Below are 22,617 nucleotides of genomic sequence, written 5' to 3'. Positions count from 1 at the left end.
TCAAATACAGCATTTTCCTGATCTGTTGCTGTTAATCATTTCAAGCATATGTTTACATGGCTGTTTTTGCCAACCCACTTTCAGCTGTCACAGCCCCCAGAGAAAATAAACACCAAATACACCCACAAAGAATGGGTTAGATGCATAGAGAGCTCTGAGAACATAAACCATACAGCCTTCCTAATTTTTCATCATATATCTCATACTTTGACCCAACACAACATACAGTGTTGATTTTCAGGTGCAAATTTTATTGTGGATCATAACAAAGGTTTCAGAATAAGCACAGGGAAAAAATCAACAATAGAGTGTCTCTCGTTTACAGAGTACATAAAATATATTCTGTGAAAGCTACTAACCCTGCAGCTGAAGGCAATGCAGCTTGATTTAAACTAACCATTATTTTCAGATGGACATGTTAAGAAACAAATTTTGCAAATATTCTTTTTTCTCAATTAGTTTGATATTGAAATTGAAAACCAAATATTTGAATGACACTAACATTGTTGCAGAGTGTGTAGTATTAAACTGTTAGACAGAAAATAAAATCTCGTTAATGCAAAAAGATATAGTCACATAGAAAATATTGTCAAAATACGTAAAATTAGCCCTAGTAAATGTTAAATGACTCAAAACCTCTTTGGAAAATCTGTGGATGCTGAGGTATGCATAATTCTGGAATTTTGGTGCTGCTATCTCCATTTTTCATGCAAAACATCAAAACAAAATATCTTACTTTAAACTAATTATAACTCTCTACAAAAGATTTCTTCAGCCTTTAATTGTACTTTTAACTGTAAAGAGAAAACCCACACTAATTCTTATAGTAAAATGAAAAAAGTCTATTAGTAACAGTGTAGAAAATCTTGCAAGAGGTCTTCAAGGCACTGTTCTCTCTTTGGGTGCTTGGCACACACACAGGCCATTCATGAAGGCTGTTTTGATAGGAAGACAAGAATAACAAAACCTAGACCTAAAGCTAGTATCTAGTATATTAAATATCATATATATCTTTCTCTAATTAAAAAAAACATTACTTTTAAAAGACATTCTGCTTTACAACACTGTGGCTTTGCAGTAATGTGTCTGCTAAATTAATCTGAAACATGAATTTAAAAACATATTTTAAGAAAATAAGTAAGAACAAAAGTCAACCAATATAGTCTGCCTGAATGTAAACCATTCCTGAGTACTGTAACCCTCTGTAAAACAGAAAGGACCAATGCTCTGTTGATCTAATGCCACTGGTTTATATGGAGATATGCCAATCAACAACTTGGTCCACAGTCAGTTGAAGTAGATTAGGACCTTATCCAGTGCTCACTGGTCCACTTGAATTCCTGAACTACATAGCTGCAAGGGCTGCTGCCCCCCTATAACAGGAAGATATCTACTGCCTAAGAAATGTAAATAACTAGACATTCTGCAGTCAGCTCATTTAATAAGAAATTTGGTGCATCTGTACTTCATTGGGAATATGGAGCAATCCAATTCTGGACTTTATGTGTGTGTATCAGGTAAAATTACGCAAAGATTCCTTTAATACCTTTTTTCTAAGGCCTATTCTTTAAGGCAACTAAATGCCAGTCAGCTGGCAAAAAAATCTGAAAGGAGTTGACCTCAAGATCTTAGGATTTTAGACAATCATTTTGACAACATCTTTTTGACATACTATTAAGAATCTGCAGCTCCTCTTTGAAAAAATAAGTTTTGTGTGGCTGACAGAGTACGTCAGCATCCATCAATAGGGAAAGGATGCCTACCTCCAACCGCAAAACAAATCTGGTTACCATATTGCTGGATGCAATGGATGGATTAGAAGTCAGAGAAGCACAGAAAACTCTGTTCTTTTGGCAGTTTTATAATGCCTCAGCAGCAGCAATGTTTACTGTCTGTTACTCAGGGTAGGCTAATAATCTGCCAGTTGTTGGTGGACTCAGCTACCTATAAGTCTTCATGTGGCAGAGCACAATAGACAAGCACACTGGTCTGGTAGATGAGATCCAAATACCACCATGAGATCTTAACATTCATAGCTGGCTTTAAAAACCTACCCCACTGCTGATACAGCATCCTCAAGAACAGAGGCTTCCTCCGGGACCAATAGAGAAACTGGCCTCTCCAGATGACTGTATCTTACATGGGCTAAATCCGTTGATTTGGATCTATTTAATCATTTAAGGTAATTATAAATAAAACCAGGACTGATGTAAAACTTAAAACAACTTCTACCTGAATATAGACAGTGAGGAAAATTCTGCATTCAGCTGTACATCAGTATACCCCGCTGTGTATCAAGAATAAAAGAATCACAGGTGTCAGCAGAATTTGGCCCAGCTTACAATATTTCACTTCCGTAAAGGAAGGTGCTGGCCTACACTGATGGCTGAAGAGCAAACTGTCTACAGTAGTATATGATATTTCTATAATATTCTGTATCAAAGCAATAAATATTAGATATAATCTGTATATTATATTTCATAGTTATCTGATAGCTATTTAAATCTACACTGTCAAAAATATAAGCAGTGACCCACTCCTACATGGCACCATATACTATTTGTGTGAATGTGTTAAAACTATCATATGGGTCTATATTTACATAAGACACTCTTGATTATATAGCACATTTTAATTTACATAAATTCTTACCATAGGATAGATAATTGTGTAAAGGTTGGATATTGTTTAAATGTTTCAATGGTTCTGCATAACTGCATTTCAGCATGAGGATTTCATTGTTCTGTCTCAGTTTTATGGATTTTAAGGATGGAAAATCGAGTCTGACAGACTTCAAAATTTCCAGTAATGTTATACCAATATAGCACAGGAATACTTATTTTCAAGTCCGGGCAAAAACCAGTTTCACTGTTCCTAACCTTTTTCCTTTATATATGTAAATCTCCTCTCTAAAGAAAGTGCACTCCTGAAAACAAGGGCAATCAAAATGTTTTGGCATTGTTGAGCTGTAAAAGGTATTTCAGCTGAGCATGATATGCAGAAAAACCATCATACATTTTTTAATTAACAATTACTATTACTACAATCTAGGTGTGCAAACGAAAAACTTACATGTGAAACATTAAAATAAGCTGAAATTGTTGCTGGTATATAGGTGAGAAGTTCTGCCTCAGTTTGCTCAAAAAAAGTTTTGTTAATTCCTATCATTTAGCTTCTCAGATATTAAAGATATAATGAAAACGTTCATTTTCACTGAGGTCATAATGTCCGGTTATTTACCTGTGTAAAAGGCAAGTAATTGTTATTTTCTGCACCTCTAATTTCAGAAACTCGGTTAAAAATACAGAGATAAAAAAATACTTTAATAGAGATACTTAGAATGTTTATAACAATCAGATAACAATTCGAGTTCAGAATCCTTTGAATTAAATATTGACTTTCCTTTGCAAAAGTTGATATTTATTTCTCAGAATAATAATTTCTGTGGCCCCCTGGCAGAAGTCAGTATCACCTTGTTATTAAACATCAGTTAGTGTTCATCAAAGACAGAACGTAATTGCTTGTCTTTCCTTTATGCTAATGTTGCACTGGAAAACTCAATATTAATAATAAAAGCCCTGGAAAATTGAAAAATGTGTAATGCTTTATATACTAAGTAATACGTAGCTGTTATTGACTGTTCTTGCCAGCACTACATTTCTTGAGATAAACAGACTCAAGAGTTGACAGATTGCTTTCCCTTTCACCTATACCAGTTCTGCCATAATTGGATGACTATTAACAAGTCTCCTTCCTGCACTAAGCAGTCCAAAGATTTCTAAACAGTCGTCCAGTAATTTCTGCCTAAGGATTTTTTTCCTTACTGTGTAACCCAGGATCTCAAGAATCTGTGGTTTCATTGGAACACTTCTTTTAGAAAGGTATCTAATACTAACATCAAGACTTTTAGCAAATAATTTATTTACTCTTCATCTTATGCTAGTGCAGTTTTTGATGATTAACACTCGTGTCAGGCAGTCTCTGTCAGCTTTATGGAAACATAACTGGTGCTTGATATGAAGTCTAAGGGAAGAATCAACTCCCATTTCTCTTCTGTGTCTCTGTTAAAGCTAAAACCAAACAGGTAACAGCTTATACTTGGTTGTGATTAGAAAAAAGTACTCTTTATAGCCATGCAAAATGACCAAAGAACCTTACACCGTAACAGAGTCTTTGCAGATGGGAGCAGTTTTGACCTAAAAGCAGTGCTTTTGTATCTCAAAGGCTACAGGAATGTTTCTGGAAAATAAATCTTGTTTTTTTGTGTTGGACATAATGTAGCAAAATACATTCATCATAAAATCAACAGATTTAGACAGAGTCTAAATCCTATTTAGCAATAATTCTATACCTGCAACCTAGTAATCCTGTGTTTAAAACTACTAAAAGAAAAACAAGCTGTTGTTTTACTAATACTATATAATAATGCAAATATTATACGGAAACTGTATTATACAGGTGTTTTCTCCTGAAATGTGCACTTGGCAAAAAAGATCTCTTCCTTGCACAAAACCAAGTGACAAGCTGCGAAGTATGCCTATGTGGAATGCTCAATAACACATATTTAAAGCAGAGTATCACATTATAGTAAGTCTGAAGGAATGAGTAGCCACTTCAGTTTGTACCCATAAAATTCAAGCCTAACAGCACTGGAAATATAAATTAATTAGGTTAAGAGCTTGACAAAGTCTCTTCTTTTTAGCAGTGAACAAGAGTATTTAACTGTTTCTTCCCATGCACATTTCTCATAATTAGAATGCAACCATTTTATCATGGATAGAAAATCCTCAGATTAGAAAAGATATATGTAAAAAATATTAAAATAGATACTCAGTGGTGAATCTTCCTATGATTGGTTTCAAAGACTGATTTGAATTAAAGTTACTAAATCTTTTTTTCATTCTTGCTTCACCTAGTACAAAACAGTGTGAAGACAGTTGTTACTGAAACATGAATTCTCCCAGAATATACCCAAATACCTTACTCCAAACATTTTTCTTCATAATTTATATTAGTTTTAAATCTACTATGAAAATAGTAGTGCAAGAATAATCAATTAAAAATTCTTCAGATAAATGGTTTAGTGCCTTTTAGGATAAAGATGCAGAGGAATACCGATGAAAAATATGCTTAATGATGATGCTTGCTTTCGTAACACTCCTTTACATCCCAAATCAATTCTTCACTCCACATTCCTGTATGTAGTAAATAAATTGTACAGTACTCTCAGTGTAGACTTCAAGTCACAATTTACAATATCTAGAAAAAAAGACAAGGGAAAAAAACATTAGTAACTTCATTACCTCAAAACATTTTCGGAAAAAGTGCCTATTCTCTACTCCCTTTCCTTGCTCAGACCCATATCCACGGACATTCAAATCACAAAGATAGTAAGACAGAGTAGAAATAGAAATAATGCACAGTTTTTAAACTGGTAACTCAAAAATCGTTATTTCAAGCACTTTTAGTTAGTGATACAAATGGCTAATGCTGCTGATGTAGAAATGCAACCAAAGTCTCATGATTTAACCCAGCAGGCAGCTAAAACAACCACGTAGCCGTTCGCTCACTCCCCCCACAGTGGGATGGGGGAGAGAATTGAAAAGAAAAAAAAGGTAAAACTCGTGGGTTGAGATAAAGACAGTTTAATAGGACAGAAGAAAGACGAAGAAAATAAATAAATAAATAAACAAATGAATAATAATTGAATATACAAAAGTAGTAATGCATAGCACAGTTTCTCACTACCCAAAGCCCATGCTCAGCTAGTTCCTGAGCCATGCTGCCTCCTGGCCAAACCCCTAGTCATGACATCATACGGCATGGAATATCCCTTTGGCCAGTTTGGGTCAGCTGTCCTGGCTGTGTCCCCTCCCAGCTTCTTGCGCACTCCCCACCTTCTCGTTGGCAGGGCAGTATGAGAAGCTGAAAAGTCCCTGACTGCTTGGCAACAACTAAAAACACCAGTGTGTTATCAACATTATTCTCATCCTAAATCCAAAACACAGCACTAACCAGCTCCTAGAAGTAAATTAACTCTATCCCAGATGAAATCAGCACACAAGGTTTAGATGTCCATGAAACAAATTGTGTCTAGGATTACATGTATTTGTATGACTGAATCTTCAGTCAGTTGTGACTGAAAAGTAATTATTTTGAAAAAATCATCAGGCAGGAACCAATGGAACTCTTCTTTTATGTAACAATTGCAGGACTTGAGCCATTCTGGGCTGCAACATCCTTTATTAGGCCTAATTTCAGCAAGATAGCCAGAGGCAAGTTTAAATTTTCTAAAGGATCTAAAGAAGCTAAGTATACAAGTGCCCCTCGAAGACACTTCTGAAAATGCTTTGGGTTAGCTGATGTACATGGCTGAATCAGTCCTTAGAAACTCAACATCTAAAGTAAAGGATTTATATGAAACAAAAAGCTAATGAATACCTGCTGTTTCCAAGAGAAGTTGTTGAGAAAGTCAATATTATTTCACAAGAAATCTATAAAACAAACTGACAAGTACTACTGCAGCAGTCTACACTAGTGCTTCAAGGAATATTCAATCTCAAATAGGGACTTAGAATTGCCCTCTGAAAGAACAGACTAGACTAGAATTATAATTGTCCTATCTCTTTCTGCTGACTGTATAGGAACTCAATCTCCTAACTTTGGTTCTTGGAATTGGCCACAAAGGTGTAAAGCAGATAGTGTGCATACTCCTATTATCTTCAAAATCTCCAAGTAAGCCTAGTAAATCATGTATGTAATCATCAGATAGTTTTGCTATTATATTTATCTATACTAATGTTTCTCATAGATTGTGAATGAGTTATACTTTGAAGAATGAATCCAATCAAACCTACGCATGGTTTCCCAAAGCATGCAAACTCTGAAGAGCTAAATATACTAGCTATATGGCAAACTGACATCCACAAAGGGTGAAAACACTCAAACCTAGATATTATGCTGAGCCTCCACGTGGTCATGAAACTATGGCCATATGGTTTTGTGGCTCTTAATAAATCAGATCAAAAATACTTGGTATAAAATGAAGAGAAAATGCCAAAAGCTACAGGAAGGGAACATTGCTCCCACAACATCATGTTATACTCTGCAATACTGTTTGCATATAACTTGGGAAGTTTCCTCTTTCAGGCCAGCAGCAAGCTGCGTAACACCTTCATTTCCTAATACAGAACTTCAAATGAATAAAAAGGTAACTTTGACAGGTCTTTGCAAAGTTATCAGAAGACTCCATCACCACAACAGAATTCCACAGAAAGGTCCAAACTAAAAAGTAGCATGCTCCCAGAGAAAGATGAGTTATTTCCATTGCTACATGTGTTTGACCAACATGCATAACATTTTACTGGTTGCAATTTTCAAAAAGAGAAACTTGAGTTTGGCTTTGATGTACACATTTCAAGAAGTAATCTGAAAAAGCTCAAACTGCAAATGAATTCATTATAGACTCAGTAGATTAATGTTCCGGCCATTTTTAAAGTAAAAGGTCACGGAAAGCTTTTTAAACCTTTTCAATTATATTGCAAATAACCCAAATAAACTGTTGACCCCATAAAAATCATTGGTTTTCATACTCATTTATTTAACCACATTCTTTTTTCCACTAAATATGTTTTTCATATTCTAAAGCACTTTTCAGCATATTTTTTCCTCAAGAACCTCAAAGAAACAGTGTAGGAATTTAAAGAGTATTTAGTATACACATTTAGGGTAAGATCCTTTTCAATACTCTTTTGCTCACTGGAAATTTTAAGTACGGGCATTGTGCCCAATGTAACAACACATAAAACAGATGTGTTTTTCCATTCACATTGGGCAGGAAGTTTCATATTAAGCATTTCAATAATTGCACAAGAAATGTCTTATATATGCTGAAATATCCTTATGGCTTGATTTATACTGGAAAAATTAGCTGTCCCCTAGAGCAATAAATACCTGAAAAATTAAATGCCATAAGAATTTTAAACCTCCATGGGGAATAAGGGATCACAGATACTCTCTGTTTTACTTGGATCCCTAGATTTCACTATTTCCCCCTTCTCTCTTTGACTATTTCAAACATAAAAAGTTTGTGATACAGTCACCACTGGTTTAGTTAAGCATGATTGTGGATAAGAGTTCAAGCAATCAAAAGAAGTGAAAAATAGGCTGGGTAGGTCCAGATTAAACGTATAGGCAGCATAAGCTTGAGGCGTATTTTTTTGTGTGTGTGTATGTCTGCAGCTGTTATGATCTGGAAGTTGGGAGGGATGGAAAATAAGGAGAATGGAGCAGAACTTGATTCAGTGATGTGTGCACGAATCTCCAGAGAGCCCTTATTATTAGAAATAAAACTCTGAGCATTAGCTTATATGAACTCCTCAAGGAATGACAATCCAATATTATGGCAGGAAAAGACTGCACACCATAGAATGTGAATTTGCAATAGGTCTTGAAAACACATATATATATCAATTATTATGCTGGGTAACTAGCAGAAGCCCCACTACTACCCCTGTTGGGAAGAGTGGGGCAGAAGCTGCACATCCAGCTCCTGCATGGTAAGAAGCAGTAACTTCTCATGGGAGGAACCACAAGAGTACCCTATAACATGGTGAATCAAGGGCCCTATATTCAGCCTGAAAAGCTTAATTTAAACCCTGTATTTGTATGAGCAAAGAGGAGTGGAATCTTGGTCCTGCTAAAGTCAGCAGCAAAACCTTCATTTTCCCTGAAGACACATTTTACTTTCAGTTTCCAGCTCTAAATCTAATTTAAATATGCACGATTAGGGCCTGCATTCCAAGGCAGTTATGTGAACATTTGAAATTCTTCTTCCACAACATCCACTCCTTTTGTGAAAATCTTGTAAATTAAACTGGAATACTTGAGGTATAGTATGAAGATGTGGGATGGGGAAAAATGGAGCAATTGGAGCAATTCCCATCTGCCAGTGACACTATTTACAACTGTATTCGTCTTCTTTCAGTGAATATCTGAGTATTACTGCATATGCTTGGCCATGCGAATCTTACCCTGGTCATTCAAGAAAGGAAGCCTTGCAACATTTGAAAAAGGCTTATCTATCAGCCATTTAAAATACAAAGTTGCCTGAGCACTTCAAAACGTATCTTGCCTTTCGCTCTTGGATTAATGTTTTAATCTTCATTTAGCTATACCATAATCCTATGAGATAAGATCTGGATCCAACACAAATATTTAAGGTGATACAAAAAATGTAGAATAGATACCTTCTGGTCTTGGCTTTGGTTTTTCCAATCCACCATCTTGCATTAGCTCAAATGCAAAGGATACATTGACGACCTAGTAATATAATAAAGGTAGTCATTACTGTGAACTATATACAGTATAGTAGAAATGGTCAAAACAAGATGTATTTAAAGCTGCAGACCCAGATGCCTGGAAAGAAAAATTAGTCAGGGTTCCATATATCAATGGAAGACCTGGTCCATGGAATCCATTGTTTTGTTTTTTCTGGGTGGTGACGATGGTTTCAGAAATATAAAACTAATCAAAAAGTAATATGTGAACTAATATTACACATAGAACAATTACTTACAAGTAAGAGTAGCCCACCTTCCGCAAGTTTAAAAATTGGAACATGATAGACATGAATAGACAGCTGAATTGCCTGGATAGCAACAGACACTGGGATAATGGTTGGTCTTGAAACGATACATAGTACATATATGACTTTATGCTTCCAAAAAACATGAAACCTTTCAAATGTTAAATTCTTGGATTTTGGACACAAAATTCACGTGTACAATTCTTTATACACTTAATGAACAGTAAAGTCTGGTTCAATGACAGCATCACACAATGGCTGCCAAAACCAGTTAATACTTGCTAACCACCCCATCATTAACATAATTTTCCCTTTTATCCTGTGTAAGCATTAATATCAAGATCTTAAAAATGCTTGGAAATAGCTACCAGTACAGTCCTCTCTTGATTTCACCTATTTACATCAAGCTTATGCGGAAAAGTTTGTGTCATCCTTTTACTACTAGACATGTTTGTATGTTTATTTGTTTTTAACAGAAAAAAATAAATCTAATTACCTTTTGTTCAAAACTATCAGGGGTCAAGAAAAAGCTGTGTAGTGGAACAAAATAGCCTTCTAGAAGACCCATTAGCAGGACTAAGTATACACCATCTGCAAACTGTAAAAAACACATTTTTAGCACATTTTCTGAAGAATAACTCATTGCTTTGCTTAATGAACAAAATATATATTGTCTAATGCAGAAGTGTCAACAAACTCCTAATACAAATATTTTAAATTACAACTAAAACATCTCATCTCACTACTTTGGTTCCTTTTATTTAGTTAGTATGTTCTGTTATGTCTTCTTCAAAACCAGCCTAATGCTGAAATATACATTCAGAATAAAGTTCCTGGAAAGAGAGGTGCTCAGTGGCTTTGATCTGTTCTTTGCTTTCTGTTCTACTAGTTGTGGGGAATCAGAGCCGCCACCTTTCAGGCTCTCAAATGGCATGCGTTCCCTGAGCAGAACGAGGGTGCAATCTCATGACTGCACTGAAATTCAGTATATTGGAGGAAATAAAGGAACAAAGAATCACTTTGGTCTGTGCTCTCCAAGTCTGAGTCAATCTAATTTTAAGTGTATGTAATTACAGATGGAAGATATCTAATTGCTATGATATACGTTCATTTCTATCTTAAAAAATAGCAACATCCATAAGATTTTATTAAAGGCCTCTTACTTACCCCTGTGGCATCAGGTCTATCAGTGCACTGAGATATCCTCACAATCAAACTGAGTTATCTTAAGCAACCCCTCACCTTCCTGAAGTAGATAATTTTCTTTCAACTGACAGAAATACAATCTCTCACCTTAGGGAATACTGTTTTGGATAAATGCTTAAGGGGTTTCTAGGTACATTTAAATAATACATTTTTCCCAAAAGTAAACAATACAATAAGCAGGCATAGGGAACACTTTTCTGAAAGCCCTTACCCGCTATTTCCACCTAAATCTTAATTTTACCTTTGAAAAAAGCTCTATCAGATTGATAGCTATAAATCAGAGATTCTTAATAACGTGAATCAAGACATAAAATAAAGTCTACCCTGAAGACATTTGGGGGTTTTTTTTGATAGTGTGAATACCATCCTTCCTGCCTGACCTTGTAATTTTCTTATAACTGCTGCAATTGTATACATGGGGAGGTATTAATACAGCAGGATTAAGCTTTTTAGCTTCTGTCCAGCCAATTTAGCAGCTGAGAACAAGAAAGACGACCATGTACCACATTATTTCTGTGGTGCAATCAAGCCTGCAGCCCAACTGTACAGCTGCCTAAACACTTGAGTAGCTTTACTCTCAAGAACGTATCTCACTGAATAGAGTCATTGTAATCCCATGCAATTGCGAGCTTGTGTAAAGGTAGGCAGGAAACAACTGTTCAGCTTGACGTTGGATCAAACCAAGCGGACGCAGTTCTTTCCTGACCAAAACAAGCACAGGTTCTGCTTACAGCACTTGGCAGAGTCCGAGAGGTAACATCTGTTAATTAATTTTTATGTTAATAGAAGTACAATACTGTTTTAGAGAAATTTAGCTGCCCTCACGATTTCTCTGCTTAATTGGTGAGGGTCTTCTTCATACCAACATATTTAGAATTGAAGGGTTTCCTGCTGAAATAACATTTTAGAGCTCAATCAGTAATAATTCGATGAAATTTCTGGATAAAGTTGGGGGCATAGTGCAGAACATAGTGCGACTATCCCTCTCCTTTAAGAAAGGCTCTAAAATCCTACCTGGGTCTCCAGTTCAGTGACCTCCAAATTCAATTTATTCAGATGCTTGTTCACAAAGGTGATGAGAGTCTGAAATACGAAAACAATGTAGTGAAGACCTATTCAGTAGGGCAGCAGTTAAATGCATGCAGAATGAACCCCACTCAGAAGAGAATCTGCATGAGTGAAGAGACTGCAACACAATTCTTAAGTTTTAAAACTGAAATGTGACATAAAAAACCCCTTTTTTTGTCCCAACAATAAAGGACAGAAATAAAATGAACGTGATGTATATAAATAAAAACACACTGTTAAAACATAATAAATTGTTAAAAAAACCTTGTAGCAGACTATAGGGAAGTGAGTAATAGACTCCACTCAAATCTGACAGCGGCCAACAGACTCTAGATCAGACCCCTGGCAGTTGTAAACTGGATACCTCTTTGGCCTCAGTACACTCAGTCTAGCAGTTGGGTTCTACTCGACATACACTTGGTGAAAACTTCTTTTTGATGGAAACTTTGATAACTACATGTTGTTCTGTGTTCCAAAGTTAAGTTCATGCTGCTAAGTATTAATAAAAAGTAACATTATAGTAATGAATTTACGTATTTGTTTAAGGATAAGGCTTAATTGTATTTAATGTATGCAAACTATACTAATTATATATTACATACATACACGCTCGCTACATATGTATGAAGGGATACACACAAGCATGCACATGCACACGTTACACATTTTAAAAGTAAAAACCTTCCAACCTTTTTCACTACATTGAGCTTGTCTGGAGCATGGTCAAATAAAGTATCAAATGCATCTCTTTCTGGAAAACATTCACAGGCATTAATATACTAGCAGCAGTTGTCCAAATACAGAATAAACATGTATTAAGGCACATATTCATTTAAGACAACACAGTCAGCAAAAGGTTTCAATATAGTCTCTTTATATTCCAAGCACCACGTATTTTTGCATATTGCTCTCTTGCTATAAGCTGCTAGTAACTTATTGACTATTAGTTACAAAAAGCATAATTTTCAAGTAGGATCTGGATTATCTAATAACCCTGTTTCTCAAAACTGAACAAAGAATGGTATCTTTTATGCATAAAAACTTAAAACAGTCAGGTACTGGGAGATAAGTAACCAAATCATTTTGCGCAGAAGAACATGAGTTTACATCTAGAATCTCCACATCTACAGAGGAAGATTTTCCCCATGGGCCACTGACTGCATTGTGGCATTCTATAGTATTAACCACCTCAAGCAAACTTATGATTACACCGCTGCAATACAATCCTTTGTATAGATGTTTTTGGGCCATTCTGATATGCAATTTAGGACATTATCAGCATGACTGGAGTGCTACTGTAGCCATCTGCTGAAGAAAACAGGAAAAAAAAAAAAAATATAAAAAGGCACCAGAGCCTTTTCTGAGCAATTTCCATTTTGACAGTCACCTGAATGACAGTGAATGAGTCCACAAAAAGCTACATTCACATTGCTCAAGAAAAAATGCTACAGTAGATCCAAAGGCATTTGGAGAAGGCCAAAGGAAGACTCCTCAGGGATATCACGGGGAAAAGATGTCATGCATGTAGCCTTTTAAATCAGCTGTGGAGCAGCTATTGAAATAATACAAGAAGCAAATGCTAAATTCTTGGTGGGATTCCACCTAAGCTCCTCAGATGAGTGTTTTCTGTTGGCCACGCATTTGGCCAGTCTCACTACTAGCAGTAAGACAAACTAGGCACATGAACTTGCATGGTGTTTAGGCCTGCTGCATAATCACCCAAAGTCATTAAAGTGTAAGTAGGTAATGTATGCAAGAATGCCAACAAGTTCGCCAGCTGGTTTATGATAAGACATCATCTTCTATTATGCTGGGAACTTATGACCATTAATACTATTACAGTAATGTTCTGGAGGTTAAACCACAAAGCACCTGCAAATTAACATGTGCTGAAAAGCAATGAAATGTGTTTTAAAGATGGGCAGACTGATTTTAATGCTTTTTTCCTTTTGTAAACTGCCACAATAGCCTGTGGTGCATATATTTATATATTTGCCAGGGCAACTTGAAATCCTCTACTTCCTTGCAGTTTGATCAAAGTGACCACCCATTGCAGAACTAATGTATACTTTGGCTGCATCAAGAAAAGGATAATCAAATGAACTTACCATGCCTTCCTGATAATGCCCTATAAAAAAAAAAAAAAAAAAAAGAACAAAACACAGTTATATATAATTCAGTTGCAGACACTGTGCTGCAAAAGAAAACAGCCTACATGGCCAGATTTTCAGTTTGGTGAAAACTGGAGTAGATCCACAAATTAAGAAAACCTTCATCAAGTTACTCCAACTGAGAATCTGTATTAGTCTGGAGTCCATCAGTATATCTCCTGGCTTCACTAAAGTCTCATGGGAGGCCAGATCTCAGATTTCCTACTGTTGAACCAAATCAACACACCTTGCCCAAGCAAAGAAGAGTTTTTCATGTTGATTTAGTGAAAAATTTCCCCTTTACTTTAAAGATGCATTTACCACACCAACTACAATACAATTCCAGCCAAAACAATGCTCAGACTAGGTTCTTAAGAACTGTAGCATTTTGCTCCAGTTGATCCCTCATATAACTATTACACATAAATAAATCCATAAAGATTGATAATAAGACAATAGCCTGGCTTCTCTACATTCTAGTAGAAACTAAGATATTCTATTATTGCTTTCTGTTGGTTTGAAATAACTTTTTTATTATAAATTGCTTGGTAAGATGACATGTAGAGGGCTTACTACCATCATTTTGCATCCCCAAAGTCCAAATGCCTGGAATAGTCATAACGCATTCCTTTTTGAAAGAATCTAGTTCTCTATCAAATAAATACCAACATAAGAGAACGAGGCGTATCTTTCTTCTTTGTTTGAAAGACTTTTGAATGAAACAATAAGAAATATAATAACTTAATAAAACAGAGATTTTGTATATCTTCACTCTGTCTTCTTTTTTACCCTGGTCTCCTGCTTTTAGTTCCCCAGCTCTGTATTTCCTCACCCTTTTGTATTTTTAGATGCATGTTTGTAACTCTCGAAAAGGCTAAAATACAATCACTGGCTGATGCATCATCTTCCCTGGAACCCCAATACCAAAATCTAAATATCAGCAAATGGTAGAATTTCTGAGATGCAGCTGTGTTCAATTACTGAACTGCTGGCAAAAGTGGTGTTGACATACTCAGTGTTACCAGTTATTTCCTCTTGGATTTGTCGAGACTGGAGGATTCCTTCTCGTTTCTGGAAAAAATTAAAAAAGTGACATTTTTGTCAGTAAAGTTCAATGCTTAGGGTACAGTAAAAATGTATTTGTGATCAACAAACATAATTAGATAAGAAATCTGCAAAACAAGAACTTTTTTTTAAACAAACTTAGAGTAATATTATTTCACCTTGCAAGTATTCCAGAAAACTCTTTTGTACATTAACAAGAAACTTGAAACTCCACCTGTAGAAGGAAGTATTTCTTTTCCTTTCTCCATTGTTCTTAATTCACTTTTCTTTTAAAGGCCCTAATTCAGCAAGACATTTGAAACACCTACACCCATATGTAAGTATTTTAGTAGAGGTATGTCTAGGTGAGTTGAATTAAACCTTGTATTTCAATGAACAGCTTGGCAGATGGTGCCCATGCTTCTCTTCTGCAAAAATCCTGCTCCCAGGCTAGCTGTTCTTTCTGCCCTATCCATACACTTTCTTTTTTGCCTCAGTATTCTCCTTTTCTCACTTCTCTCCACATAAAGAGCTCTATTTGCTTGTGATAGAAAACCAAAATGGAGGACAATCCAGACCCTAGTCATCTTGGTGTTAATACACACATTGACTCCAATGTTTTTCAGACGCAGGAAGCCCTTCATACATGGTGGTGAGTGGCCTGTGTCTAGAAGCTGTACACAAAATGGCAGAAGCCAACTCAAATGGTTGCTATTTGAGTCAGCTGGGAAATGAAGGCGTTTAAAAATTTGACATTGTTTCCAGGATGCTGATCACAGTCAGCTGGTGGTGGTGTAAATACCGCACATATGTTTTGCCTCTCTTTGTGTTCTGTTAATTCTATTCACTGAATTAGTAAAATTTTGCAATACAGAAAGTCAGGCAAATGCTGACGACTGCATGTAAAGTCTAGACATTAGGCAATTATTCATGATTCTTCACTCCCCGTCATACAAGGAAATGAGAAAAATAAATTTATGCTGGTCCTAGATTTGCCTTCTAAGTGGAAAAGAGAAAAGAGTAATAACCTTTTGGAGAAGTCCTTCATGGCACGTGAACTGGGGCTGCTGCTATTCCCTGCCTTGGCAAAACCAGCTCATCCCTACCTGAGGCAGTCCTCAGCGTATGATGTGCTGAGGATTTGGGCAGGCCCGAGTCTATTACTTCTGTACTGCATTACTGAAATGTATGAGGATCAAACTTACTTTCTGCAAGAAAGCCATACATGGCACCCTCTGGGTCACACCAGAGTGGCACTTGCAGTAATAGAAACTGTCCTTTTAGCTACATGATAGTTTCAGAGGTTTTCCACTATACTTTTTAAAGCCCCTTAAACTAAGTATCTTGCATGTGGTTAAAAGCATATTGAGAGAGGACCTATGAGCATTAAAAAGAGAGAGTGGAGTCCAGTGTGTTACATACTGGAACAAGGGGCACAGAACAGCTGCTGAGACATCTTCTGTCATGTATCTTGAAAGTCTGAAAAAAACCCTACATCATTTAGGGCTATTTTCATTTCCAGTTTGTGCACTTGAAGTTACTATCTAGTTCATGCTAACTCAAGTTAGAATTCCACTCTGGGATTTTTCTTTATTTTTCCCCTGGCTGCAGAGTGAAAGGAAACTTTTATTTCCTCCTGATGATGACTCTGACATGCCAATGATGTCTTCTGGAGCAAAAGTCCTATCACTCTTGGCTCCTAGAGGAGTTGAGCTTCGTAGCAATGGCAACTGTACTTCTCAGTGCCCAGTCTGGTGATATGGGACAAGAAAAAGGCTTCTAATACCCTACCTTCCCTCTGCAAACATGCAAAAATAGCCTAAAAACATACTCCAGTACCAATATAAAACATATTTCCCTTTTTGATGAAGCACAATTAATGTCCATAGGAATCCTGCACATTAAACCTATTGTTGAACACACACACACACAAAAAAAGGCACCATCAAGTCCTAGTTTTTTGCCTGGCATCTGATAACTAACATTAATGGAATTTCCACACTGCCCAAATATGACATGCATCTGCTGGACACTTATTTGACCAGCACATGTCAAGATAAGACTTTCTTATGCTTTTGATTTGTAAAAACACTGGTGAAAAAGTCCCAACAGCAACAATCAGAATGGACCTTAGAAACACTAGTCTAAGCACCTTCTCTATGAAGGCTGCTTCCCATGCATCTTTTGCACTTTAAAAATTCTCCACCTCAAATTGACCCTAACACTGATGTCACCTGTTCGGAAGTTTGTTTTATACTAGACAAAGAATGACACAATATTCCTAAAAATACAAAGAAGTGCTACTGAGGACTGAAAGACTGACCAGCAATGTTCCTTAAAGACAACAGTGGCTATAACTGAAATAACAAATGATAAAAATGAATACCTACTATTTGAAAGTCACTGAGAAATGAGGCATGAATTAAGATTCCCCATTAAAAAGAAAAGCTGGGCACACATTCCAGTGACCACAGGTGACTTTATTTGGACACGCTTGGCATTTTCTTCCCTCATAGCTGAAAGACTGCACTAAAGGCCATGAAAGATCTTCCTAAATAACTTATAATTTTAAATTGGTGACTACCCTTAGAACAGAAAAATTGGGTAATATGTCTGGAAATGGAAAAGGTGTCTTCATCTCTCTCTTCACATCAGCTACATGTCAACAGTTTTATATAACTGAGGGTCAACTGCTTAATTTCCACACAAAGTCTCATTCTGAAAACCTTCCCACTATTTGAATGGGTTCTGCCTATGTATTGCTGCTACCCATTTCATCTGGAGGATCATGTTTTACAATTGCCCCACCAAGATGAAATTCACGAGCTTGAAAGAACAAAAAAATTTGTTGTAGGTTCAAAAAAAGACTTCTCGGGAACCTGGAGGCAATGCTGCTTGGAAACATTTCAGACCTTCCCAGGGTTTTCAGAGAGGCAGAGACACCAACGATCTCAGATTAAGCTTGTGATGTACACCTTCTTCTAATCTCATTAATTTCCTGGCTTTGCTTAACAGTAGTTTATGCACCCAAGAATTGCTGTCCCATTGCTCAGAATATGCTGCAGCCATTCTGGCTGCTCTGCCAATGCATTTTTACACTCTCTGACTTACAGCTCTTGCACACAAAAAAAATCTGTCATTTAACCATTTGTGAATGGCATAAATAAATAATTTTTAAAAAGAGGCAAAATGATGGCAAGATCCAGCTCTCCACAAAAGTTCTCACTTGTTTCAGTAGAAATGATGAAACAAAGCCTGGACTTTGTTCAAAGTTATTCATTATATTAGTATGGAAGGAAAAGAAAATAATATAACAAAATAGCTACAAAAGGTCCAACTATCACATTTTTTCCCAAATCAGCTTATAACCCAGATTTCATACTACTCTTATTGCTAACAGCTTTTGTACATAACAGCCAAAGGAAACAAGTTTTTGTAAGAACTGTGCTGATTACCTGTTGGGCATGAGCACATTTTTTGTTTCAGAACTATCTTTGTTTCTATTTCAATAAACTACACGCAGCCAACATGGCAACCCTTGCATTTTATGTGTTTCTAAGCCTAACAAAATCACAAAATTAATTAGGACAGTCTTCCCTAAAGACTTCATGAAAGTACTTTGTTCTTTTCTTTCTCTCTCCCTCCTATTCCCCTTATCAAACTGTATAGAGTAGAATTTAAAACCAGCTACTACGCAGTCTGTTGAGTTTCCCTACGCATGACCTTACTTTACAGAACGTATGAGGGTTTAGAACATGAGGCGTGCAAGTTTGAACACTTAAATTAGATTCCAGGATCTGCTGATTGTTGATTAAAACTTTCATTGAGTTCAAAGGGTACATGATGAATTATATAGAACCAATCCCACAGGACATGAAAGGCAGATTTAAAAAATAAAAATAAAAATCCCACCCACCATAAAATAAAAATGAAAAATGTCTCAAAGACAATTACAGTAAGAATACTGGCCCCCACCCTATGTTAATAGGAATCAGCATAGCCTTGGAGTTCCACTGATTGGCTTTCACCGAGAACTGCGTCTGCAGGGCGAAACCTTCTGCAACATTACTTGGATTTTATTCTAGTGCAACTGCTTTCTCTACAATTCACTGGCGCCTGAGCTACAGCTGTGTAGCTAAGAGGCAAAGCAGTGAGCCAGATTCTCCCACTACTTATTGTTTTTAAATTGGTTTATCTCTACTGACTTCAGTGGATTTGCTGTTGAACTGCATTAGCCTATTAAACAACAGGACAAGTACATCCATTGATTTCAACAGGAATTTTGTCTGGACATATGAGGCAACAGCAGAATGCAAGATCTGGTTCTTTATTTTAAGACTGTGTTCTTTTTCTGGTTTAGTTTCTCATCTCGAAGATACCCTGACCACTGCACTCCTGATTTCTTAGGCTAGTTTTGGTAGAACTTTGAGATAAACTAGTGTAATTAATATAACAGTCAAAGGGAAGTGCTTGAAAGTAATGTTTCTCCGAAGCCTTAGACACATAAGTGCAGATTTGCTGGGGTTCTCTTTCATTGTCTATAAAGAAACCTTCAAAGCAGAATCTGAGACTCAATGAGTCATTATCAGGCGTCAATGATACATCTACCAGAGACTCTCCCTCAGATTTCTCCCCAAATTACAAAACTTGTCTGATTTGAATGCTGGAAAAAGGAGTGGTTACCTTCTCAGATCTGTCCCACAGATTTTCAGTCACACAAAACCTGAGCAACAGCTCTCTGCACGAGAGACTTCAGGGTAACATCAGTTAAAACACATAAAGACAGTTACAGTGTGAAAAATAAAGGCAAAGTTAATTGGAGAGAAAGAAAAGCAGACTAAATGGGAAGAGGCCAAATAAGATAGAGCAAGCACAAGTCCAAGTGAAAGAAAAACGATGAACAGAGTAACATGAAGAGTTTGGATGGATGAGGCTCTACTAAGGAGACTGACTGACACAAAATATTCAGTTGACGGGGTTTTTTTGCATGCTTATGAGAAAGCCAATACTGTAATCAGACTAAATTAGCATGCACAAGGCTGAAAAAGAATATTTAGTCACCTAACATGAATCTGAATGTAATAAACAGTGACAATTCATCATTCAGCGCCAAGAATGATTTGAATCTCTACACAAGTGAGAAGACTGTCAAAAATGGGAAAAGTAATAATTCTAGAGATCATATTGGGTGATAAACAAACATATTCCAACAATAATAATGCTTCATATATTTTTAATGTCAGAGTCTGGCCACTTCACAAACAAAATAAGATATTCTGAGCCACAGCTCAATCTGGGAAAGCACTTCTGCCTTTTTCTGGTTGAAGCATTGTCAGCGGGGTAGATGCACGTGTGTTTCTTGTCAGCCAAAGAGACACACGCATGCCTGCCCAAACAGAAACTCTAGATGTGTTTTTCAAGAAACCACTCAGTCCATTTCACAACACTACCAAGAGCTGTTTAACACCTCTCTTACCTGCACAACAACCACCTGAATGGACACATGATCTGGGAGTCTGATTGGTGCTCGAAAATACTGTGATAATGCAACCAGAAGATGAAGTATTGCTACGAGACTTTTAGCATGAACAGCTGAAATAGATATTAAAAGCACAAGTTACAAACTGCAAAGTAACTAGGGCACATATTTTTACTTTTTAGGATGTAGGGATTGTGGGACTCTCTTCCTCTTGCTGCCTGAAGCCAGGGGACACTTTCAAGGCACCTCTCCTTTACTAGTCTTCTCCTGCTTAACAGGTTATGAGAATGCAGCCCAGTCAGTAACATAGGTCAGCACCAAAGCATTACTTTTTGCAACATGTCTGGATGCCATACGCTTGTGTAGATGGAAATCTAAAGCTAATCCGAAAGCCAGATTTCATGTACAGCAGTTTAAGTGCTGTCTCTGCATTCGCCTTTCCTTTCCTTTATTCCCTTTATTTCACTAAGGATTTATAGACTATCAGAAAGATATTTTTGTACTCATAACATGCACTTATTCATTTTTAAGTGTCACAATGTCTGCAGGATGATAAACGAGCCTATTTTGGCAGAAGCCTTAAGCAATAACTTACTAAACTCAATGACTCAAACATTCCTCATGAAGTTGTTACAGTTCTTGTTATTGAAGCTTTTTCACAGCAGGTTTCATTGGGTAGTTAACACTAACACGACTTACAAGATATCAAAAGCCATACTGTAGGAAATCCTTAATCAAGTATCAAACCATCTGTATGAAAGCGAATAATTTCTAGTTCTTATTTTGCCTTTCTTCTTCTATTTTGTTTTTGCATTTATAGTCTTCCCCAGAGCAGTATTTCTAAATGATCTTTGATAGCTACAGTACAGTGCACTTATGTTTTGTTGTACCTGAACTAACCAATAACTACTACCTTACTGCATTGGTAAAGCAGGATCAGATTCACTAAAATATCCTTCTTCATTATCTCCCAACGCAAGTCTCAACTATGCCATGGAGATGCCCATTCACATACAACGTGGTATTGCTGTCAAATTTTGCTGGGGTGCCAGTGGTCATGGATGAGGTGCTTTAGCAGAACACTAAAAAGATGTCTGTCTGCCTAGCACCAGTGTGCGCTACAGCTGGCTCCAGCTGCTGCTATCTATCTCTACTTTAGCTCTAAAACACATGTAAAACATTAAATTTAAACTAGAAGTTAAATTGTAAGGCCACTCCAAACACCCTGCCTCCAGCTGCACAGCAGAGAATGGAAAAAACCTGGGGGGAAGTTGAAAAGAGATGGGGACAGAAAGCTCAGTGGGACCACACGAAGGGGAAAGTCAGAGATGCCTAATGTTCACTCTTCCTCCCTCGAACTACTACTGTCCCTCTCACTAAGTTGTTGTGAATGGAACAGGATACAAAACAGCTCAACTCAAGATAGGTATAGGAGACAGGGAAACTGCTATATACTGGTCAAGGTATTCACGAGCGTGAAATAGTTGTGGATACCAAACTTAAAAGACATTGAGAGGCCAAATTTTCTAATATTGCTGATACCCTGCTTTCTGCAAGCTCACTACCCTGGACTTCAGCAGAGCAGATTTGGCCTCTTCAGGGATCTGCTTGGTAGAGTACCATGGGACAAAGCCCTGGAAGGAAGAGGGGCCCAAGACAGCTGGCTGATATTCAAGGGTCACCTCCTCCAAGCTTAGGAGTGATGCATCCCCACAGAGAGCAAGTCAAGCAAAAACACCAAGAGGCCCCTGTGGATGGACAAAGTCAAACAAAAAAAGGAAGCCTACAGAGGGTGGAAGCAAGGGCAGGTAGCCTGGGAAGAATACAGAGAAACTGTCCCAGCAGCCAGGGAGCAGGTTAGGAAAGCCAAAGCCCTGATAGAAATTAGTCTGGCCAGGGGTGTCAAGGACAACAAGAAAAGCTTCTATAGGTATGTCAGTGATAAGAGGAGGATGAGGGAAAATGTGGGTCCCCTCTGGAATGAAGTGGGTGATCTGGTTACCCAGGATATGGAGAAGGCTGAGGTACTCAATGACTTCTTTGCCTCAGTCTTCACTGGCAAATCCTTGAGCCACACTGCCCAG

At 37.0% G+C, this 22,617-nt stretch overlaps 1 protein-coding gene across 3 annotated transcripts in view; it reads right to left on the bottom strand.

The window, feature by feature from the left end:
* Nucleotides 1-230: 230 nt before the first annotated feature.
* PARVA (parvin alpha) overlaps nt 231-22,617 on the bottom strand; it is a 71,195-nt gene continuing 48,808 nt past the window's right edge. For all 3 annotated transcript variants that reach the window (XM_075755204.1, XM_075755205.1, XM_075755203.1), the window contains 8 exons: nt 20,531-20,646; nt 15,023-15,081; nt 13,969-13,988; nt 12,550-12,611; nt 11,807-11,875; nt 10,083-10,184; nt 9,249-9,321; nt 231-5,259 (listed from right to left, as the gene is read on the bottom strand). In XM_075755204.1, the coding sequence (XP_075611319.1) occupies nt 5,183-5,259; nt 9,249-9,321; nt 10,083-10,184; nt 11,807-11,875; nt 12,550-12,611; nt 13,969-13,988; nt 15,023-15,081; nt 20,531-20,646 (578 nt within the window). In that variant the 3' untranslated portion in view covers nt 231-5,182. The remainder of the gene's footprint in view (nt 5,260-9,248; nt 9,322-10,082; nt 10,185-11,806; nt 11,876-12,549; nt 12,612-13,968; nt 13,989-15,022; nt 15,082-20,530; nt 20,647-22,617) is intronic.

This window comes from Balearica regulorum, chromosome 5, assembly GCF_011004875.1.
Source record: "Balearica regulorum gibbericeps isolate bBalReg1 chromosome 5, bBalReg1.pri, whole genome shotgun sequence".
NCBI classification, from domain to species: domain Eukaryota; kingdom Metazoa; phylum Chordata; class Aves; order Gruiformes; family Gruidae; genus Balearica; species Balearica regulorum.
This window is presented reverse-complemented; position numbering and strand designations above follow the sequence as displayed.